General features: G+C 38.6%; 4 protein-coding genes and 1 long non-coding RNA gene across 5 annotated transcripts; 1 reads left to right on the forward strand and 4 right to left on the reverse strand.

Annotated features, from left to right (window-relative positions):
• Positions 1–153: 153 nt before the first annotated feature.
• Positions 154–8,410, reverse strand: LOC145901822 (EF-hand domain-containing family member C2-like). Its single transcript, XM_082989627.1, has 17 exons — positions 8,292–8,410; positions 7,738–7,926; positions 7,313–7,438; positions 6,782–6,912; positions 6,467–6,584; positions 5,901–6,041; positions 5,467–5,577; positions 4,998–5,105; positions 4,471–4,609; positions 4,056–4,221; positions 3,504–3,646; positions 2,841–3,037; positions 2,190–2,323; positions 1,633–1,777; positions 1,179–1,318; positions 745–847; positions 154–447 (listed from the first exon to the last, which is right to left on the reverse strand). Exons 1-17 carry the CDS (start codon positions 8,331–8,333, stop codon positions 343–345), a joined length of 2,238 nt encoding a protein of 745 aa, XP_082845753.1. The 5' UTR covers positions 8,334–8,410; the 3' UTR covers positions 154–342.
• A 233-nt stretch (positions 8,411–8,643) lies between these two features.
• LOC145903135 (uncharacterized) lies at positions 8,644–9,855 on the reverse strand. The gene is made up of 3 exons (XM_082991209.1): positions 9,423–9,855; positions 8,897–9,010; positions 8,644–8,818 (listed from the first exon to the last, which is right to left on the reverse strand). Exons 1-3 carry the CDS (start codon positions 9,803–9,805, stop codon positions 8,644–8,646), a joined length of 672 nt encoding a protein of 223 aa, XP_082847335.1. The 5' UTR covers positions 9,806–9,855.
• Positions 9,856–10,337: 482 nt separating this feature from the next.
• LOC145903975 (uncharacterized) lies at positions 10,338–11,239 on the reverse strand. The gene is made up of 3 exons (XR_014402706.1): positions 11,127–11,239; positions 10,637–10,744; positions 10,338–10,476 (listed from the first exon to the last, which is right to left on the reverse strand). It is a non-coding gene; the product is annotated as an uncharacterized LOC145903975 (long non-coding RNA).
• Positions 11,240–14,328: 3,089 nt separating this feature from the next.
• Positions 14,329–17,248, forward strand: LOC145904055 (ATP-dependent RNA helicase DDX19A-like). Its single transcript, XM_082992279.1, has 5 exons — positions 14,329–14,916; positions 15,098–15,174; positions 15,701–15,901; positions 16,205–16,449; positions 16,674–17,248. The coding sequence occupies exons 1-5, from the start codon at positions 14,364–14,366 to the stop codon at positions 16,984–16,986; spliced, it is 1,389 nt and encodes a 462-aa protein (XP_082848405.1). The 5' UTR covers positions 14,329–14,363; the 3' UTR covers positions 16,987–17,248.
• Positions 17,249–18,423: 1,175 nt separating this feature from the next.
• Positions 18,424–19,362, reverse strand: LOC145903136 (putative methyltransferase DDB_G0268948). The gene has a single exon (XM_082991210.1). The coding sequence runs from the start codon at positions 19,360–19,362 to the stop codon at positions 18,424–18,426; it is 939 nt and encodes a 312-aa protein (XP_082847336.1).
• Between the last annotated feature and the right edge of the window lie 1,132 nt (positions 19,363–20,494).

The following is a 20,494-nucleotide window of genomic DNA, read 5'->3' on the forward strand; positions in this document are numbered from 1 at the left end:
CCTTAATTCATAGAGAGCCAAGGAATCACCGTCTTATACTGCTTTAGTGCCTGAAACTATTTCTAAATCTTTCGCGCCCACACTTGTATGACGTAACAATTCCATGGACATTACGAAATATCCCGTGCACTCATCTCCACTTCAATATTTTAAGTTACATATTTTATTTACAAAAACAACATTATAATGAGACACGGAGGGATGCAGAGGAAAGCAAGCAGGACAAACTCAACAAATTATAACGCGTTTCGAGAAATTTATAAACTAACTTGCTTTTGACAAAACAAACAAAGCGTTCGAATATTATTCCACGACAATATACGTAGCATTGTGACGAAACAATCAAGATTCCTGCTTCCCGAAGACGTCTTCGACCAAGGCGTGGTAGGAGATTCTATCCACGGAAGCCGACTTTGTAATTTCACCTCCAGACCAAGATGCGTCCAGCTAAACACATGACGTCATTAATTCTGACGTAACGCAGTCGAGTGTTACTACGAATGTTATACAGGGAGAGTTGCATGCGTCGCAATTTATATATTGGTGGCAATCACTGCAAAAGTTACGAAATTAAACGGCAAAAAACTCATTGCTGCCACCTTGCGATATGTGATGGTTTACAATTTATAACTTGTTTTAGGGTTTGTGAAAGTGGAAGATTTTGCAAAACTAAAGTACAACGTTACGTTCAGGCACGGAAATATACGGTAATATGTTTCCCTGCACCTCAGCCAATTATTTTACCTTGATAGGAAGTTGTTGGTATTGGACGGCCTCCACAGGGTGTTCTCTCCAGTTGATCTTGTTGACGAGTTCCTTGTAATCCAACATTCCTCCCTCCGAAAGCCTGAAATAAATTACATGTTGGTTGGGTGTGGATTGAAACCAAGCTACTAACACGAGGAACATTTTCAAAACAATATCAGTGTGAGGAAAATATCGACAAAAGACAAAACAGTAAATCTGATCGGTTTCCTTTGCAATAATGTTTCAAATTATAAACGTGGAAACCTTCGCATGTTTTGAAAGAAGACGTGAAAATGTTATGTTTACACTGGTTTACCAGTATTTTTGGTCCAAATAATGCGTATCGCAATAAGTAGTTAATATAAACTATACTAACAAGGACCAATTCGTATTTTTTTTTGAACGCTAATGTTCCAAATTTTGTAACCGACTTGTTCATGAGAATCTGAAGGACATCTTCAGGTAGAGGGAGTTTGAATGCTCGGCACACAGTCCTCAGCACTCCCGTCGCCAATTTCCCCTTCCCAGATTGATCCTCGTATATCAGAGCATCTTGCAGGCGGGCAAAGTCCTACGAAGTAAAAACAAACGTGAGGATTCCTTTGTATTGAATCCCATGTACCACGTGACTTTCAGACACATCTTACGGAAATATATATCATATGTACATTGATTCAACCATTGCATTAGGAATACTGTTCGCAGATATGATTTTAGCTATAAGCGCTGTCACTGTTTTGTGCTTTTCAAATTTTAGGCCAGCTGTTTTAGTCTTAAAACCCATGTGTTGCTGTGGAATTTGTATTCTGGTTTATGCGGGCTCTGATTACATGACAAAAGGTAAAATCTGTCTGCAACAGCATTTTTATTCACATAATCCGGTACCTCGAAGTTCTTCTTCCTCAGTTTTTCCTGAGCTACAGCGAGCACGAGATTCATGTCTATTTCTTCTGGTTCGCGGTGAGCGTAGTGACGACCAATTGTCATTATCTCGTGCTCAGAGAAGTTCTGCATCTGAGCCAGTAGATTCCTATAGAGGGAAGTAATAACAATTCAACTTTGCCTTTTAAACATTCAATGTCAGAGCAAAGCCACAAGCTTGTCATAAACGTTTTCCACAAGCTTTTTTTGCAGCAAACGCAGTGAAATGCCAGGAAGGTAGGCTGCTAGTGAATGTTTAATATAGGTTAGGTTTTTAATTATAAACTGTTTTGCAGCTACTTTAATGAACAAATCGACACCTCTGTAACACTACATAGTCTAAAAAACAAACAAAAACACATGGACGAAATACTGCACACATAATTGTTGTTTTCCAAAAACCTAAACACGGGAGTTTGTCTGGCTCAAACTTCCAAGAAATTTATAAAAAAGAGCAGTCAACAAAGTAAAGTATGTTTGCACAATTTCTGTACACAATAAAACTGAAATGTCCAAATCACCTGAGACTCTCATATCTGATCGTCCCGCTGTTATCCGGGTCGTTCATCACCAAATATTCCTTCACATCCTTGGTTTTCTCCTTTGATCCTTTCCTCAACTTCTCCAGGATCAACGCGATGTTGGCTTGTGGGAACTGAGGAATGAAGAAGGAACAATAAGATTGTGATGAATCTGTAAAGCTGCAGGGACTGGGTGAGACGCATTTCGGCATGGAAGGGGGGATTTTAACACACGACATACAGGATAGACAAGGATATGTGGGAAAGTGATTCGCAAAGTTTAGTTCTGGCTACTAGTTAAAGTATTGCAGGAAACATAGACATCTCTTGCCATGATCAGTTGAATAAAATTGTGACTGGTCTAGCTGCACCGCTATGGGGCTGACGTCACAAATAGTATTGCGTGGTGGAGTGACGTCATCTATCGTCGATTTTAGTCAATTACCCGTGAAGGAGGAAACGCAATCAGAATTATAAGTAATTAGTGAACACTGTCAACAAGTTTGTAAATTCCATCGGGTAAAATTTACGTCATACACAAAGTTAAAAAACAATCGAGGTCATTGTTATGTGGTGACAGTTGCCAGGCAACCAATTTTCGACATTTGTTTGTGAAAATTCTATTTTAAAGTCGATCGCGTCCAAGGTCACCTCATCAGTGTGTTGTTCCACGTATCTGAACGCGTATTCATCCGCGTCGGTGATGACGAACTCGAAGTTGCTGAAGACGAACTTGGCGCCAACGAATAAATCCTGAGCGGTGAAGTATTCTGACATCTCGCTCTTGAACATTTCCTGGCCCGGTTTCTTGATTCTGCCGCGCTCCAAAAACTTGCCTCCGATGATGCCTTCACATAAACAGCGGTATTTATTTTAAGTGAGCTTTAGACAGGTTCACTGTTTCGATTAAGTCTTATCTCATCAGTGCATAATTTAAAGTAAGCTGCATAAACTGTTCGACAAATTTGGTCTAATTTGTGCGGCGTTTGAAATCATGAGACGATGTTGCCAAACGGGCAGGCGAGGACTTCCCTTTTATGGTGACTATAGAGTATTATTAAGGCTAAATTGATATTAGCTTCCTTGTAATTTTGCGATTCTAACCAAAATGACGCAAATATTCCTCAGTAGTTGAAGTTGCCAGGCAAGTTAAAAAACAAGATTTTTTTAACACATCGCACATAGCGTACACAACTGATATTTTCCAGACGCATTTTGAAACAACCTACGTCACCATTGCTATGGTTATTTTTGACAATTCTAATTTTAAAGCTAACAGCGTGAAAAATTGTGTGTAATATTCCCAACATTTACCGGAGTTTCTCTGCGGCGGTTCGAAGAACGAGATTGTGTCGTCAGAGAGGAAATACGACACAATGAACTTCCGGTCTTTGTCGATGGGATTATCGGTTGCCATGTAAGCAACAAATCTCAATACGTTGCTCTCCAAACCGTGTCTAATAATAATAAAGTTGAAATCAATGCAAGTTTAGAATTTACATGAGGTAATGCAAGAGAAATATGTGGGGCAACTCCACACTGGAGCACGTAGTTGGTCAACAAGCAGCAGCAACGCTGGAAAAACTTTTATAACGAAACTCTGACACGAGTTAACATCAAAGCAAATGTATAAGACGCCATATGGCACTTAAGAAATGAATTTCAAATCCCAGCCAATGCGCGAGAATTTACTAATACTTAAAATCAATGTATTGGTAGTTCACGGCGCTAAGCAAGAGTGGTAAAATATTCTACACGCAGTGCATTTAATAGGGCAAAAAATCCCACTAATCCAAAGCAGGTGACGAAACAGAAGTGGTCGCCAAACACTGAATTCGAGTTGAACAAATCTCGCTATGACGTCACCTGTCCCTCTCCATGAACTTGATGAAGTCTCTCTGTGGTGGTTTCGGGATGAGTCCCATGCAGGAGCAGAGAGAGTCCTCTTCCGATCCGAATCCGTTGTAAGGAGGAATCGGGCGAGGAACCTTCATCTCCGGATCCGCTTTGTATTTGATCAACGAGAAGTCGTCTGTGACGTCATAAACAACATGGTAATTTTCGTGCGCATGGCGACAGACACGTAACCATTCTCTACACTAAGAAGTAATTCTACAGGAATAAAGAATGTGAATTTACCAATAAAAAATATCGAGTTGAGCAAACAACACGGATTGTTTATCGAAAGAAATTGGTCGTAAATTTATTGACATTAAACTGTGTAATTCTTTCGATTCCAGGTTAGCAGTTTTCATTGGGCACACAGAAAAACCACTATTACCGATTCCGAACTTGGTCCTGTAATACTCCTTGGTGAAGTCGTCACAATCACAAAGAACCAGTTTTCTTCCCCATACATTTACCACCGCTCCCACAACCAGGTCTGCGCTCGTGTAATAATCCTCGTACACAGCACCAGTCTGAAATACATACAGGAAAATTGTTAAAAATTCTAACATTGCAGAGCTTCAGGTTTTTGTAAAAACTGCCGCCGCCAGGTAGGGCTAGAGAAAACCGCAAGCGGTGTAAAAGTGTTTTGTATCAAAATCCAGTTGATTCAGCACACTTGGTACATCTTAATTAATCTCTCCTTCTGGCAATTAAACGTTACTTTTATTCACCAACGTTTTACCTGCTGTTCAGCTGGGCTTCCTCATGCAAGTGAAACGACGGTGAATAAAGTTACGTTTGTTTGTGGCAGAAGGACAGATTAATTACAACACAATATTCCTGGCAGCAACAGCAACATAATACCTTATATGTACATCGTTTAATAACAAGACATTGTTAAGTTGCGTTATGTCGAACCTTAAGGCTGTCGAGAATGTATCTTCCACCGTGTCCCATCGGCCCAAACACGTTCAACACAGTTCGGTCGGTTTTCTCTCCAGGCTGACGTAGCGGCAAGGGAGCACTCTGGAAGAAACAGGTATGTTAGATGCGAATATGCGTTGAAACAAATGAACAGAAACACTGATTGTTGCAAGTTTGCACGGGCACTCTCGTCTGCCTTTGTGTTGCATAAATGAAATGAGACGATGTGACTGTTTACAACAGGGCTTCCTATACTGGGGGACGAAATACAGCTGGGGGTCACACGCGGACTTTCACGGGTAGCAAAGATTCAATGACACACAAAGTACAACATTTAGTTGCACTATATTTCAATAGGTACCACCCTTCGCGAAAAATTTTAACCAGTTCAAAAGGGGTCGCAAACGAAAGGTTTGGGAAGCACTGGTTTAGGGAATAACTGAATTCCATAAACATGAATTACCTTGGGTAGACGAGCTCGCTTAAGGAACACGGGAACTGCGTCACGACCAGCATTTGGTTGAATAACTTCACGAATCTCAATTGTGTCATCGGCCAAAAAGTAGTGGAGGATCTAAACAACATGTTGTCGTGCATTGTTTTTATATCTGGCACAAAATGTCCTTGTTTGACCTCTGTGTAAATGCAAGAACAAAACCAGAAACAATCATCTCGATATGTAAAAACATCACGACCTGTTTCAAGAAATTATATTCATATTTTTATCATACAAGCAGGCAAAATGGTTTTATTTCACAATTTAGTTTGGCTATGCTGTAAATTTTGTGTAAAGTGTTTCAAATGCAAACTTCTTACTTTACCAAAACTTTGATGTTTGTGATTATATGCTTGTGATTAAAAAACGCATCTGTTGTGTTTCGCACTTAGATCACGCACCATTTCTCTGGTATCACCGAACATGGAATCAGTGTCGTCCCAGTAGCAATTGAATCGTAGCACGTGTCTGTGGTGATCCAGGAATTGTTTCAGGGTGTCAGTTCTCTCGTATGGCCTCAATGCTTGCATACTCTCCTCCATCTGAAAAAGTAAATTAAAAATCATGCACAAATCTTATTAATGCACATGCGCATACAGTGCAGATGCCTTCTGAACGTATTTACTATGATCTTTGCAGCCCATTCCAAGAGCGTCACCTACTGCAGTTGCCATTTCAGTACTCATGTCGACCCAAGAATTAATGTAAACGTTTGCAGCTTTTAGAATTTGTGAACGGGAACAATTTGACATGAACAAAATAAAAGTAAATGCGCACATGTGATTTTTTTGCCTATTGTTACAATTAAATCATTTAAACTTTGCACAAAAAATTACCCGGTGGATGAAAATTAAGAGGATTTATAAAATGACACAGGTACTGATAAAACCTAAAAGGATATCAAGACAGGCACCTGTGTGACAGGAAAATAAATAATAGACATTCAGTAATTGAATAAATAAATTACCTCATTCCTGAGGTTGTTGTAGGGGTCTTTGGGTGTCCTCTCTGGTGTGTTGACACGAACACCAAGTTTTCGAAGGAAGTTTTTGGTGAACTCATCGCAGTCAGTAAGCTTGAACTTCCTGTGACAAAAAACTTCTGTGTTTAGTTTTCTGACAATCACTTTCTGGTCAATAAGGTTAATTTGGGGTAAATATATTTGAGATTTCCTTTTGCAACTAACAAACAAAAGGGAAAATGACAACAAATGGAATAGGGATAACACAAATAAAGAGAAAAAGACACATATGTTTTACTCAAGCAAGTACTGGTGCATTACCTTCCATAGAGAACCAGCTCATTTCCAACATTAAAATGTTCCACAGAATAATACTCATCGTCACGAGGAGCCTGGAGTGGAATTCGATGACGACGAATTAAAGTTCCTTGTGGGATGCCAGAGTTTTTTACCTGCATGAAATCCACTTATTGTCTAGCTTGTTATCTTACAACAAACTTTATTTAAATTTGACCTGAAAAATGACCACTGTTTAAGGGGGCCTATGCATAATGTCATAGCAATGGGCTTGATTAATTATTAGTATAAACTACATTTGTTTTGTATGCACAACACCACCCTCTTTTTTGTACAAAACATTATACAAGGGTATTAAGTCACAGTAAAAGTTTAAGTACACTGGGTATAAATCTGTTATATAATATTGTGTGTCATGGTATAAAAGCTACTTGTATGGATTGAAGCCTAATCAATACAAAGTAAACTAGTTTGGAACAACTATCTTCAATGAACAGTAATAGTTGCAGATAGAGTAAAGTGTTTCTAATTTAATAAAGACTATTTGGTACTAACCTGTGGCTCGATGACTTGGATGGAATCGTCTTCCAAGTAGAAATAAATCTTGCAAGCTCTGATTCGATATTGCTCTTCATGCTTCTCATGAACTGCTTCTTGGAAATATGCTTGGAAACATAAGACCTGCAAATCATCAATATTTACCAGCGTATCAAATGCTCTGTTGATCCACATTGGACATCACTTCACACAGTAATAACACTGAACTAACTTTGTGTAAAAAAGCATAAGGGCTGTAGTGTTATGTGAGGTGGTGAGTTCACTAACTTTGACAAGTGCTTCTTTGGTTTAACTTTTTATTCAACTTTTTTATGACAGAGTATGTTGTTTTTATTGGCAAATGGGCTATTCAAAAGACAGTAACAAATCAACTGTACATGACCCAATAAAAAGACATTAAGTTTTGTCTAGTAACAGCGAACCTGTCTATCGAATGCAACCCATGCTGGGGCGCTGCTTCCTTCACCCTTGGGAAAGATGCTGTGCTTTGATTTTATTTTCTGTCCTCGAAGAAGTTCTCCACCAATACCTGGTTTCTGCTCGCCAACCAGCATAGAAACGTCGTTGCGGTAATCAAAGTGATGAGACTTGTGAAATTTCTCTTTGCCAAGCTGTGTGTTGAGAAATTTTGTTTATTTTTCAATATTGAGGAAATATTACATGTTTAGTTTTTCTTATTTATGAAATCTTATTTTGACACAAACTGAATCTCATTTTGAAAGAAAACTTCTCAAATATTTACAGACACTTTTCATTGAGCACAAACCTTTGAGCAACTATCGGTTGACATTCTGGCTACTTTTGACAAGTTTGTGGCAAACGTAAACTACATTTATGTAATAACAATGTTCTTAATACTAATTCTACTCATACTGTGCAATTATACAACGTATCTTAATGTTGCCATGAAAAGGCCGTAAGGCAAACCAACGGAGACACAAAAAACACACATTAACAACACTTATTCAATACTTACGCTGGCGTTGAAAGAATTTCCAGGCAGATAAGGTAATGCCATGCTAATTAAAATTGCTTTCAATAAAACTAATCAGTTAGCAACAATCCACCGGTGAAATCAGATCACCACAATCAGCGTTTCGTCGTTGTTATGGAAACTACAGTCTTACAATCCAGTTTAGCCGCTAGTTGTCGCTATTTTAAACTATTTATTTAACTTCTGGTTTAAAATCTCTCTTTTTCGCGGTTACAATTGTTTTGTTTTTTCAAATCAATATATGTATTCCGAGTATAAAACAAATAAAATAAAAGTATTTTTCATTGAACATTTTGCTTAAACACCAAAATTTTAACCGTGAAATCATTTATTATCAAGAAAAATACCACATTATCCCAACATGCAAACAAATAATAATTGCCACAAAAGTCAAAAGATTCGCGTCCTCCATTATATCGTTCAAAGCATGATTGAAATTTTGAATCGCATTGCCAAGAATGGCAGGTTCTTTTTCCGTGGTGTCGAGAGTTTGGGTTGAAATTGTTCTTCTGCAAAAGACATATCTCAATAAAGAATATTTGTAGGTGTTCACTTATGCATATATGCTTTTTCAATATTAAACCTACGTTGTCTCCTGGTTTGACTCTGGAATGTCTTGGTCTTCCACAACATCCTCTACTTCCTGAGAAAGATCAACCTCTTCCTCCTCATCTTGATCAACACCAGGAGTTACGATTGGTCTGAGTTGGATGAAAACAATTAAGTGAATTGGAAACCACACAAAATAACAAATTGAGGCAACAACAATTATTTGCAATGCGACCTTCGACATGTTAATATTTTACTTATTCAATTCTTGAAGTTAACGATCCTTTATAAGGCTTTTTGGAATGAAATCTTGCCGAACCGTGCTTATTTCTACGATCTGTACATATTGTTAAAGGCAGTAATTGTTAAAAAACAACAAATTAAGCGCCTTTAATCTAAACGTGCTTATTTTCATCAGTGCATGTCGTTATTTATGCAACACAATGTGGTAGACGTGATCAGACACACCCAAGTCAACGTACGTTTCAAAAAAGAAAAAAATTCAAAGAAAGAAAGGCTTTTGAACCAGAATATGCGTTTTACAGTTAAAACAATGCGACCAACCCGTGAGGTAAGATGTCTTCGTATCTGAACTTGACTTGCAACCCGTCGCACTTCGTGTTAAACTCTTTACCCCCTCGTCCATTTTCCTCATCAACCACCTTCGCTATGACGTAATCAACAACACCCTGGACTTCGAGGCGACGTAACAGATACAAACGTTGGTTGTACCAGGTGAACCACTTGTCGTTACGGCGAAAAACTTTCAACGGTTCGAACACTTCAACGGGCAAATTCCCCTCCGCAATCGCTTCAACAGCGCCAGAAATCATGATTCCGTCCCTGAATTCAGGGGCAATAAACTCGCGGGTAAAGCGCACCTCACTGGGCCTCAGAGTCTCCGTGTCACCGCTAAACGCGCACACAGCATCTTGCTCTTCGTTCATTATGCGGTATGGATTTAATATATAGGACTCCTCGATGGCTCCTATACGCTTTCAACTATAACAAACCCTGAAACTGTTTCTTCTGCCCCAATATGAAGGTTGTTTTATCGATATTCAGTGTTCAGTGACGTAGTGAACGCAAATAATGTCATCACAAGCAATGAAATCGCTTTAACAAAGCTTATTATGACGTAGAAATGCGTAAAATATGTCACATTGTTGCTTATTGCGAAAGAAGCGTTGTTTTTCGTAACAAGACGAAGCGGAAGTCAATAGAATTACGTTTGTACTCAATGCGCTGCAGTCTCTGTAGACATCGCAATACACGATGTGAGTTAAGCTGCTGATAATTCCATCATTGAAAATATTTACTGTTCTACTGGAAACAGACAACAAATTACAACGTGGCCGTAAGAATAACACTATATTTTCTAATTATCAATCGATTTATTCCAGAATTATTTTTCTAAAATCTGTTTTCCTTTTTTAACCTAAACAAACGCGATTGTGACGCAATAAAAGCTTTGTGTGGGTTAATTCTTTATTTTTGGTTTGATCGTTTATACATGGCAAAATATCGTCACAAAAGTCGATCACAATCAATTCTGTGTATTTGATGGAATGATGCTTTGACTTCTATGTAAAATGTTCAATGGTTTCTCTTTCCACGTCTGTAATTCAAAACAGAGGTTATTTCGGCTAAAATTTTCGACCACCATTAAACGGTTTTCCAATTTAAAGCAATTCTTTGCCAACAATTTACATTTTGTGATCATTTTTACTGATTATATACAATAAAATATAAATAAAAAAACGTATATTGTGGCGTACTTTTACACGCTCCCTCTGGTTTTAGGCAGTGACACGAATGTGTTTGACAGAATCCTCCGTGGCATTCCCAGACAGGATCGTCCAAACATTTGAAGTAAGAAACCAGATCTGTCGAAAAGAATTAGATCATTTAAAGTATTGTCAGAATAAATATTTAGACCAAATTCTTCAGCCAGTGTGCTACGGTTTCTTTAAGCACGTGAACAGAAGATGGTTTGAATCGTGCATGCTTTTACCTTCCAACACTCACCCACACATAGTGACGTAATTTTAACATGCAGAACACCGTTTTGTTGAAAGTTAAGTAAAATCGTCCAAATACGTAGATCCGATGGGTTTTAACAAATTGTTTGCAATAACAAGGGGTCGGCAAGTGGCCAAACCATTTATTTTGATGTTTACTCCTAGTTTTACGAGTACAAAAGCGTCACAGAACACCTGATCAACTAAACCAACCACATCGTCACGGTACTTATGGACATGTACTTACTCATTTTATGTTGCGAATTTTCCGCTCGTACACTCATGAGACCAAGAAACAGAATCGCTACAACCAATACTTGCTTCATCTTTCCCCGTGCTCTGATAATAAATGATGTCTGTACTTATGACTACTGTGTTATAATACTGACATGATGTAGCTTGCCCCGTGGATTAGGGGAGGTAACGGGATGATTTCATAAGGGAAGCAACGTGTCGTGTCGCTCTTTATACGTTTCCGCACCTTCGCACATTGTAATCGGCGGCGTAAGCAGGTTACAAACAGCGTGTGCGTATATGTGTGCACTCCGGCTTGTATTTTAAGTATCGACAAAAAGGAAAACGGTGATCCCCTGGATTTCTCGTGGAAATGTTGATTAGTGTCGACTTAAGGAGCAAGTAAAGATGGACGGTGCTGTGTTTTCCAACAATCACGTTCTAAATTTGCCACCTCTATTCTTTCTTCTGGTGTATCCCACCAGTGTTTTGACCACTAGCGATTACAAACAACTATATTATGGTGCTATTCTTGCTGCTGGGCATTGTCATTTCTCTTCTTACTCTTCTTCTGGCAGAAGGTGACAAGATTTTTATTACAACCGACGTTTCGTCTACCATGCGGTGAGACTTCTGTAGGGTTATGAGGCAACAAGTTGTTAAGTACACAAACACCAAACCGCAACGTCGGTTGCAAAAAAAATCTTGTAACTTCACGCTAGAGGAACAATTCTTTAAAAACGCAACTTTATTGTTTATTTGTCTTCTGTGCCAATCGCATGAGTCACAGAATCGTCCCACTGCGCAGTCTAACGTGCTGGTTTGAATTATAATTACCTTTTGCCTGTTTGTTTGGCAACAACAGGGTTTCTTAACTAAGGGTTAAGAGAGCTCCGCATCTCAGGGTGCACTAGAATTTCCCTAACAATATTGTTTTGAAGAGATGTAGTTTGTATAACAATACGACATCATCAAAAAAAAGGATATTCAACACTTTTATTGGTGATTGGGTCCCTTGACATAAAAAAGAAGGCATATTTTGGGTGATATGTTTTGACGTATTTTATTGTCGTAGACTTAGACGATGAATTTACAACAAATATTCTGTGATGATCTTGTATATGATAGCATGCGCTACAATTTGTTCTTTGCGTAACGTTGTAGCTTGTGACGTTGTTTCGCTTGCGTCATTCTATGACGTATTTTTCTGCAGTCCTCATGTGGTGTCTGATCTGTCGTGAAATCTGGTCGGTCCAACACACATTTAACTCTAACCCTGATATGTTCGTGCATGGCGAAACGATTTCGCAGTTTGTTGCATTCTCTGCTCACTTTGATTTTGAACTGACGGTATTGGTTGACGGTCCTGCAAACAAAATCATTAATTATCAAGGATAAACTGTCGAGCAGAAAAAAACTAAATATGTGGACATTCTACAGTTTTAGATATTCTATTTTCCTTTTAAGGTGGCATGAACTTATTTGTAACAATTTCTACTCACATTTTTGCATGTCGTCTATTAACCAGGCAACCTATCCATTGATTTCGCAGAGATCTGTAGTAACTGAATAGCGATTGTGACGCATGACAGACACCGATTGTCAAAATCAGAATTGAAAGACAAAATTGAATACAGACCATTATAGAAAATGGTTTCTATCGTCTAAACCTGTTTAAATTATAGTTTTAATAGTTCAAAAGAAGCAATAGGGGAAACTATGTTGATTGTATTCGTATTTGACAGACATATGTCCACAAATTGAAACGTGCTACTTGTGCTTCTTAACATCAGAACATGCCGCAGTTCACTCCTAAGCTACAACACCGTTATTTATTCTGGTTAAACCGCAACACACACAGAGGCCGTTTTCAATCAAGAAATCTTATCTACCGGATGTTTGCTATTGATCACGCGATTAACTACAGGGATAATGGCACCTCTAATTCCAAAAAAGCCATTTACTGAGTTATGTTCTCCTGTTTTATCCATTTTTTAAACAGCGTCTGTTGTTCTACAAGCGCTCCAAGTTACCTTAATGTTCTTGCCGTCAAAACAGTTCATACACCATACAACACAACTGTGCTTGCAAGAATGTAGCAACTGAACAAAAATCTTATATTTGAACGGGAAATAGAGTTGCGAAGGTTGAATGAAGAAAAAAAAATACTACCCACATAAAAGAGATCAACCGTACGTGTAGAAAACCACTACTCAAATTATGGGCAATCTGTCTTTTACCCTTCATTACTCCAACTACCGGGGTTTTTGTTACAAATGAATCTTTGGTTCAGACTTGGCTCAACATTAACCGATTTCTCAGAGATGATAAATCAAAAGCATTTCTCTTCAAACAAGTTTGCTGAGCCCTCCAAGCTTCTGCTCTGCAACAACTACCTGGAAAACGTGATTAATGTACAAATTTACTTTGCCACACTTTTCAGCTAAGTGCGAAGCTCCTTTTTCAAAATCAAGATGATACGCAACCACCGTGGTTACAGCGTTACAAGCCAATGCCTTTCAATATTTGCCTTGCTTGATACGTGAAAGCGTGTTGAAGCGGTTTGCAATAAAGTGTGGCGGCCTCATACATAAACAGAGCACAAAGCAAAATCCTGGGAGTGCAACAGGGAACTTTTATAACAAAGCATAATATTTGCCAACAATCTCAAACAATTAATTTTTGGTATAAAACAATTTAAAAATTTTTGGCAATAACTTTCATAATTATTTGTACTGGTCTACTTACATTTGGTTGTCAGTTATCACCTGAGCAGCAAGAATCCGTTGTATACGATTTCTATGAATAGGCATGGAATTGAAATTTCAGGGAAGTTGTGTAATGTACAGCTTTGTAAAATACATGAAATATTGTATGGTATTTAATGTCTGTCATCTCTTTATAAATGCGAAGACCGTAATAATGTTGTTTGTTACGGAAATTAAACGTCGTTGGTGGGAGAGACTATTTATTTTATTTGTACGAAGGTTAGGTTTATTTCGTCTCAATCGTAATTGATCAGTTCAAGCCAAGAACATACGTAATTTCCTATTTTCGGTTTGTAAGCTGGGAGTTCTAGATCAAACGTCTTTTAGTTTATTTTTTCTGTGCTTTTGAAATTTTGGAAAAGCACACAACATTTCTACCCATGGGCTATAGGCCTAAAGTGAATAAAAATTTGATTACTTTTATTTCCATATTTTAAATTAGAACCAAATTATTTAGTTGGTTTATAAAAAAAAAACTTGAAATGTCTGAGGAAAATTGGGCGGATGCAGCAGATCAACAGGAGAATCTTGCCAAAAAAGTGGATGGAATTAACCTGAAGAAAGATGACGAAAATTATGAAAAACCACTGAACAAGGAAGAAACTTCTCTACTCAAAAAAATGCTGCACAATAAACTCGTTCAAAACAATCAGGAGCTTCAGGTTCAACAAAGAGACCCTTCCTCCCCACTTTATTCTGTAAAATCATTTGATGAACTGAATCTTAAGGATGAACTGCTTAAAGGAATTTATGGTATGGGATTCAACCGTCCGTCAAAAATCCAAGAGACTGCATTGCCTCTTCTGTTGGCAAACCCTCCAGAGAACATGATTGCACAATCACAGTCTGGAACTGGAAAAACCGCTGCCTTTGTCTTAACAATGTTAGGTCGTTGTGATGTCACAAAGCCATATCCCCAGTGTTTGTGTTTGTCACCAACGTATGAGTTGGCCTTGCAAACTGGAAAGGTGGTCGAAGTTATGGGAAAATTTCTAAAGGACCTTAAAGTAGCATATGCTGTTCGTGGAAATAGAGGTATGAAGTGATTTTGATTTAGTGTAAATGATGTGTTGTAACATGTGTCTCATGGAGTGCTCCGCCTTTTCATTCATATAAATATGTTTTCTTTAAATATGAATTAGCCAAATAACCAAATAATGTTTTATTTAGATCAAATTTTGTTTGCAACGTTTTTAATTTTTATGTTAAATTTCAGTACAAAGAAACACAACCATCACCACACAGATTATAATCGGAACACCAGGAACCATGTTGGATTGGTCCAGAAACAGGGTAGGTTTGTTAGTTGAGCATGTGGAACATATTTGTAGTTTGACAAATGGTTACAACTTCATATAAAGTTTGTAAAACAAGCATTATATACTCTTCTTTGACCTGTAGATTTAGTGTTCACAAATATGTTTCAGTATAATGCCTTACTGCTTACTCAGAAGTAATGCCATGCTTACGCATAGCAAGGCGGGATCGCCCCACTGCGCAGGCCCTTTATATTTGGCGATCACAGCTCTAATTTTCTGACCAAGGCATTGCAGCCAAGCTGGATCAGCCACTTTTCCCGACAAGTCGGAGCGAGATCTGAAAAATCAAGCTCCCGGTGAGGTTTGAACTCACGACCCTGGGCTTGATTTTTCAGATCTCGCTCCGACTTGTCGGGAAAAGTGGCTGATCCAGCTTGGCTGCAATGCCTTGACTGCGAAGCCTGTGAACCTTACTGCTTACTCAATTTAAAAAAGTCCTTCTGGCACAAAACTTTTTATTGCCATCGTCATTTTTTCAATATGTTTTACTTTGTTTAAAGGCTCTTGATCTCAGCAAAATTGAGGTTTTTGTTCTGGACGAAGCTGATGTTATGATTGACACACAAGGATTTAAGGATCAGTCGATTCGCATTCAACGGCAATTGTCAAATCGATGCCAACTTCTGTTCTTTAGTGCAACCTATGATGAACCTGTCATTAAATTTGCCAAGCAGATTGTACAAAAACCAAATATAATCAGGGTAAATCTTAGTGTTCAAACAAGCTTTGTGAATCAAGTAACACTAAGTGCTAAGATGATTGGTACAAATTTACCATCTTTTGATGAAACACTAAATCATATTTTTTGAAAAAAAACTTAGTGGTTTGAATAGAAAGGCCACTCATTAAGCAGACATTTCAAACAAACTTAGCGGCTTTTTTGTATTATACTGACAACATGACAAGTGACTTTCAACCCAGTATAATATGTATATAGCCTATTGTAATGCAGTAGAACAGGTGTATATGTATATCCTTGCCTAATAATGACCTTTTTTTTGTAGCTAAGGCGTGATGAAGAAACATTAGACAACATCAAGCAGTATTACGTGAGATGCAACAACATGGACCAAAAATATGAAGCTTTGACCAACTTGTATGGGGTCCTGTCTGTCGGCCAAGCCATTATATTTTGCCACACAAGGAAAACAGCATCCTGGTTGGCCAAAAGAATGTGTGAGGACAAGTTTGTGGTCGCTTTGCTGAGCGGAGAGCTAGATGTCAGTCAGAGGGCTTCTATTTTGAAAAGGTATTTCATTCAATTTAATTTGGATATTTGGTCATTGTGTGTCACAATGTTTACTTTTCTGTTGTTAGCATATTGCTTTTAGAAGTCTTAACATTGGTTTGCGGTATAAAAAACACACTGGCTATTTTTCGGATGCCATTTAGGTATGGTATGTCTGTTGGTCCTGACTCTATTTTTCATTGTTTCTATTCCATTTGGTACTTAAAAACCTGAATTTTACATAGGTTTAAAGACGCCCAAGAACGGGTTCTTGTAACAACCAATGTCTGTTCACGTGGAATTGACGTGGAGCAAGTCACGTTGGTGGTGAACTTTGACCTTCCCGTTGACGTCCATGGAAGGGCAGACTGTGAGACTTACCTGCACAGGATTGGACGAACTGGGAGGTTCGGGAAGTCGGGGGTCGCCATCAACTTCGTCTCACACGATCGAGATTTGAAGATATTGCGAGACATTGAGCAGCATTTTGGGATGAGGATTGCGGGTCTGGATACTGATAACTACACAGAGATGGAGAAACAGTTGGGTGACGATTGAGAATGTATCAGAAGATGTGCCCCCCTTGCGGTAACGAGGTTAACACATTGGTGATTACCGTTCGTACGTTTCATTTATTTCGTTTTCTCCCGAAGTTCAGACGCATTCGGAAGTTCTGGTTTTACAGTTTTTACTGCCAATATTTAGTTGTCGCAGTAAACCTCTCGTATTGTGTCTTCACGGTAATTGTGATTTAAGGATATTTGTACAAATCATCTTCTTCTGGGTTCCTTTCTTTCGTTCAATAAAAAAAATACGTAAACGATTGTTATGTTTTGCGTGGTATGAGCTGTATTAATACCATGACGCCAGACACCTGCAGTTGGCTTATACTTGGTTGCTATAAGGCGGCAAATGCAGAAAAACGAAAATACCTTTTTCATTTGGATGAAATAAATTGTTTTTTCTAAAACTTGTCGAAATATGCTACTTTTAATTCGTGCTGTCAAAATTTTGCGCCTAACTTTTTCCCCACCAATACCTTGCAGTGTTACAACAAAAAAATCATGAACTCACCGTCATCATTTGTGCAAATAATGATGATGACGTCGCACATTTGACCCGAGCTCAAACCTTTACATGATTCATTCAATTTTATTGAACTTATTCGACATTTGTCACGTGCAAACACGCTGATAGTTGCAATACTAGATACGTCCGTATAGTAATATTTTATGCAGCACTGGCATGAATTGATAGAGAGTCCTAATGCGCAGGACCAGCTACGCTGCAATGCATGGGCTGTGAACCTTTGTCCATTTTTATTCTTTTTAACTGCAAATTCGGATAATGCTACGCTTTACCTTTGGCGTGAGAGCCGATGATTACCCAGCCGTCGAGAAAAAAAACATCACTTTGTAGTCATGTTGTTTGCGGTGACTTGCCAATTTTACTCCAACTCCCATGCTAAAAAGCACAAATCTAGCTGCTACTCTGCATCTCCTATCTCTCGAATGTTTTGTAACAGAGCGGCCACTATCAGTCAGGTAGTGTTGTTATAAGCGGTAATTGTATTTTCGACAGTAAATTTTAAGTGACGTCATTTCGTAACACGGAATGCAAATCTCATGCCCTTTTTTACATTTTATCGCATTCTGCACATTATGGCATAAATAATTAAACAATTAATGAAATCGCATACAAACATAGAACGATAGTTAAAGCACAACTAAAATGTACGTACATTGTTATTCACAAAGCCTGGAAAAGTTTAGCAGGACATTGTTCATGTAACAATAGGCTATATTACGTCATCTGATGATCCGAAATTTGGGGAGGAGGTTCGCGTTTTCATTTTCTCTGGGTCATGAGATTAGAAGTTGATTGATCGCTGAGGAATTTCGTGTGTGGTACACAAAATTAAGAAATAGAAAAAACCACATTTTTGTAGCCGACAGTAATTTGAGCTTTGCAGAATGTTCATAATTACTATGTAGTCTACAGAAACTTCAAACTAGTTTTAGAATCAGGTGTTCTCTCTGTGTGCGGTTTTTGAGCGGCGACGGAAAACATGTTGAAACTCACATTGAGCTTAATGTCGGGATCCAGGTAACTCTGGCAGCCCCAGAACTTTGTAGCAGCCATGTTAAGGAACTTGGGAACGATGTCGTATTTCTGGAAATCGCTCAATTCAACTTCACCCTTTTCTTCCAACACTTCTTTGTGGCGTTTTTCATGGTATGAGAAGACGGGTTCGAGCGCCCTCATGTAGCCAATCATTTTTTCCATATCCCACTGCGAAATATCCTCAACATTCTGAAGCCTTTCTTTATCTTCCACAGGGATGGCAGCAAGAACATCTTCATACTGACACAGGATCGACTTGTAGACGTCATAGCACTCTTTTACCTCCGCGGCAAACACTTCAGATATCAGTTGACTATGCAGGACGTTTAATTCTCCCGCATTCCCACTGTATGACGAAGGTATAAACGACGGCACCCAGTAACCAAGTAGTACCAGACAGCCTCCGGGCTTTAGAACGCGAAAAACCTCGACCAAGAACTTATCAAGATGAAACCAGTGTACGGCCTCGGCGCTTACTATTACGTCAACACTTGCGTCATCGAAATCCAAATTCTCTGCTTTTCCTACCTCATAGGTCACGTGACCGTGCAAGTTGTGACGTTTTGCCTCCTTAATCTGGTTCTTGCTGAGGTCGACACCCACAACCTTGTTGAAATTTGGAGCAAAGACCGCGGTCGCTTGCCCCCCACCGCATCCTACGTCAACCATGACGTCATATTTACCCCCACGCGGTTCGCCCATCTTCTTCTGCAGGTATCCCATCACAACGTCGTGCACCTGCTTCGAATACACGGGCCTGTGTTTCGAATATTCAACAACAACTTCGCGATTGTCATAAAACCTTTGCATCTCTCCACCGTCGCGATCACATCGATGAAATGGAATGTTCGTCGTGCGAGGCGCTTTTATATTGAACGGGGGACTTACCCCACGTATGTGCGCGCACATCATGTGTGAATCATTTTTTGCTGCAAACTTTTGGTGTTGCAGCAATTTCGCGTCATTTACTATGAGAGAATTGCGTATATTCGTATAGAGTGGTTCGTCATGTTTTAAAACAAGCTTTCTGATCTCATTCAACCTTATACTATACGCTCGGGGATGCAACGATATAGACTATAGAGGACAGTCTGAAATATGTTGGGTTGAATGTAAAACCACAGTCAAACTTTCCATAAATTTCTCCTTACAATGAATTTAATTAAAATTCATTAACATAGTTTCCGTTCTCACGAGGGGCCTCATAATTTCTTGAAGAAAGTATGTTTTTCGATTTCGTGTTTAAGAACTGAACAATCGCAAAACCATCACAAAATTTAGACACCACCGTCGTATGGCTTATACACATTGCTTTCATTTATTTTAATATATATATGGTTGACAGATGCATTTGTTTGATCAGTCCTGTGGGGGCGTTTAATCTCTTGGAGAAACTTATGCATACACGCACAATGCGGAATGTAACTTTGAACATGCAAGTGTTTCAAATTCAAGTCTCATCGTCATATCCAGTATTGTGACCCATAAGGCGTTAGTATTGTGTTGGCACTAAAATTAAAGATCGTTTTCGTGCTATCTTAAGTTACTCTTAATATGACGCAATAACGTAACGTTATGATCCAAAGTCTGATAGAAATGAAATGTATATTGATCTTATATTATTTGCGTGGTTTTCTCTGTCCCGCGTAAAATCTAAGGAAGTAATTAAGCTCCACATTGTACATGCACTGAATGAGTTTGGCGCCCACAACCCCAGACCCTTGTGTTGGGTCTCCATTTACCTGCTGGGCATTTATTTTCAAGATGAACATAACTCACGGTTTTATAAATTTACATTGAGAATGATTGTTACGATCGAAACGTCTAAAAAAATGAATTTCGTAGCAGCTACACGGGCTTCGCTGTTTGTTTTGAAGAAACACATATATTACTAAATGTAGGCCAATTATAAAAGTAAAAATCCTTACTTGAAAATGTAAAT

This window comes from Ascidia mentula, chromosome 5 (assembly GCF_947561715.1).
Source record: "Ascidia mentula chromosome 5, kaAscMent1.1, whole genome shotgun sequence".
NCBI classification, from domain to species: Eukaryota; Metazoa; Chordata; class Ascidiacea; order Phlebobranchia; family Ascidiidae; genus Ascidia; species Ascidia mentula.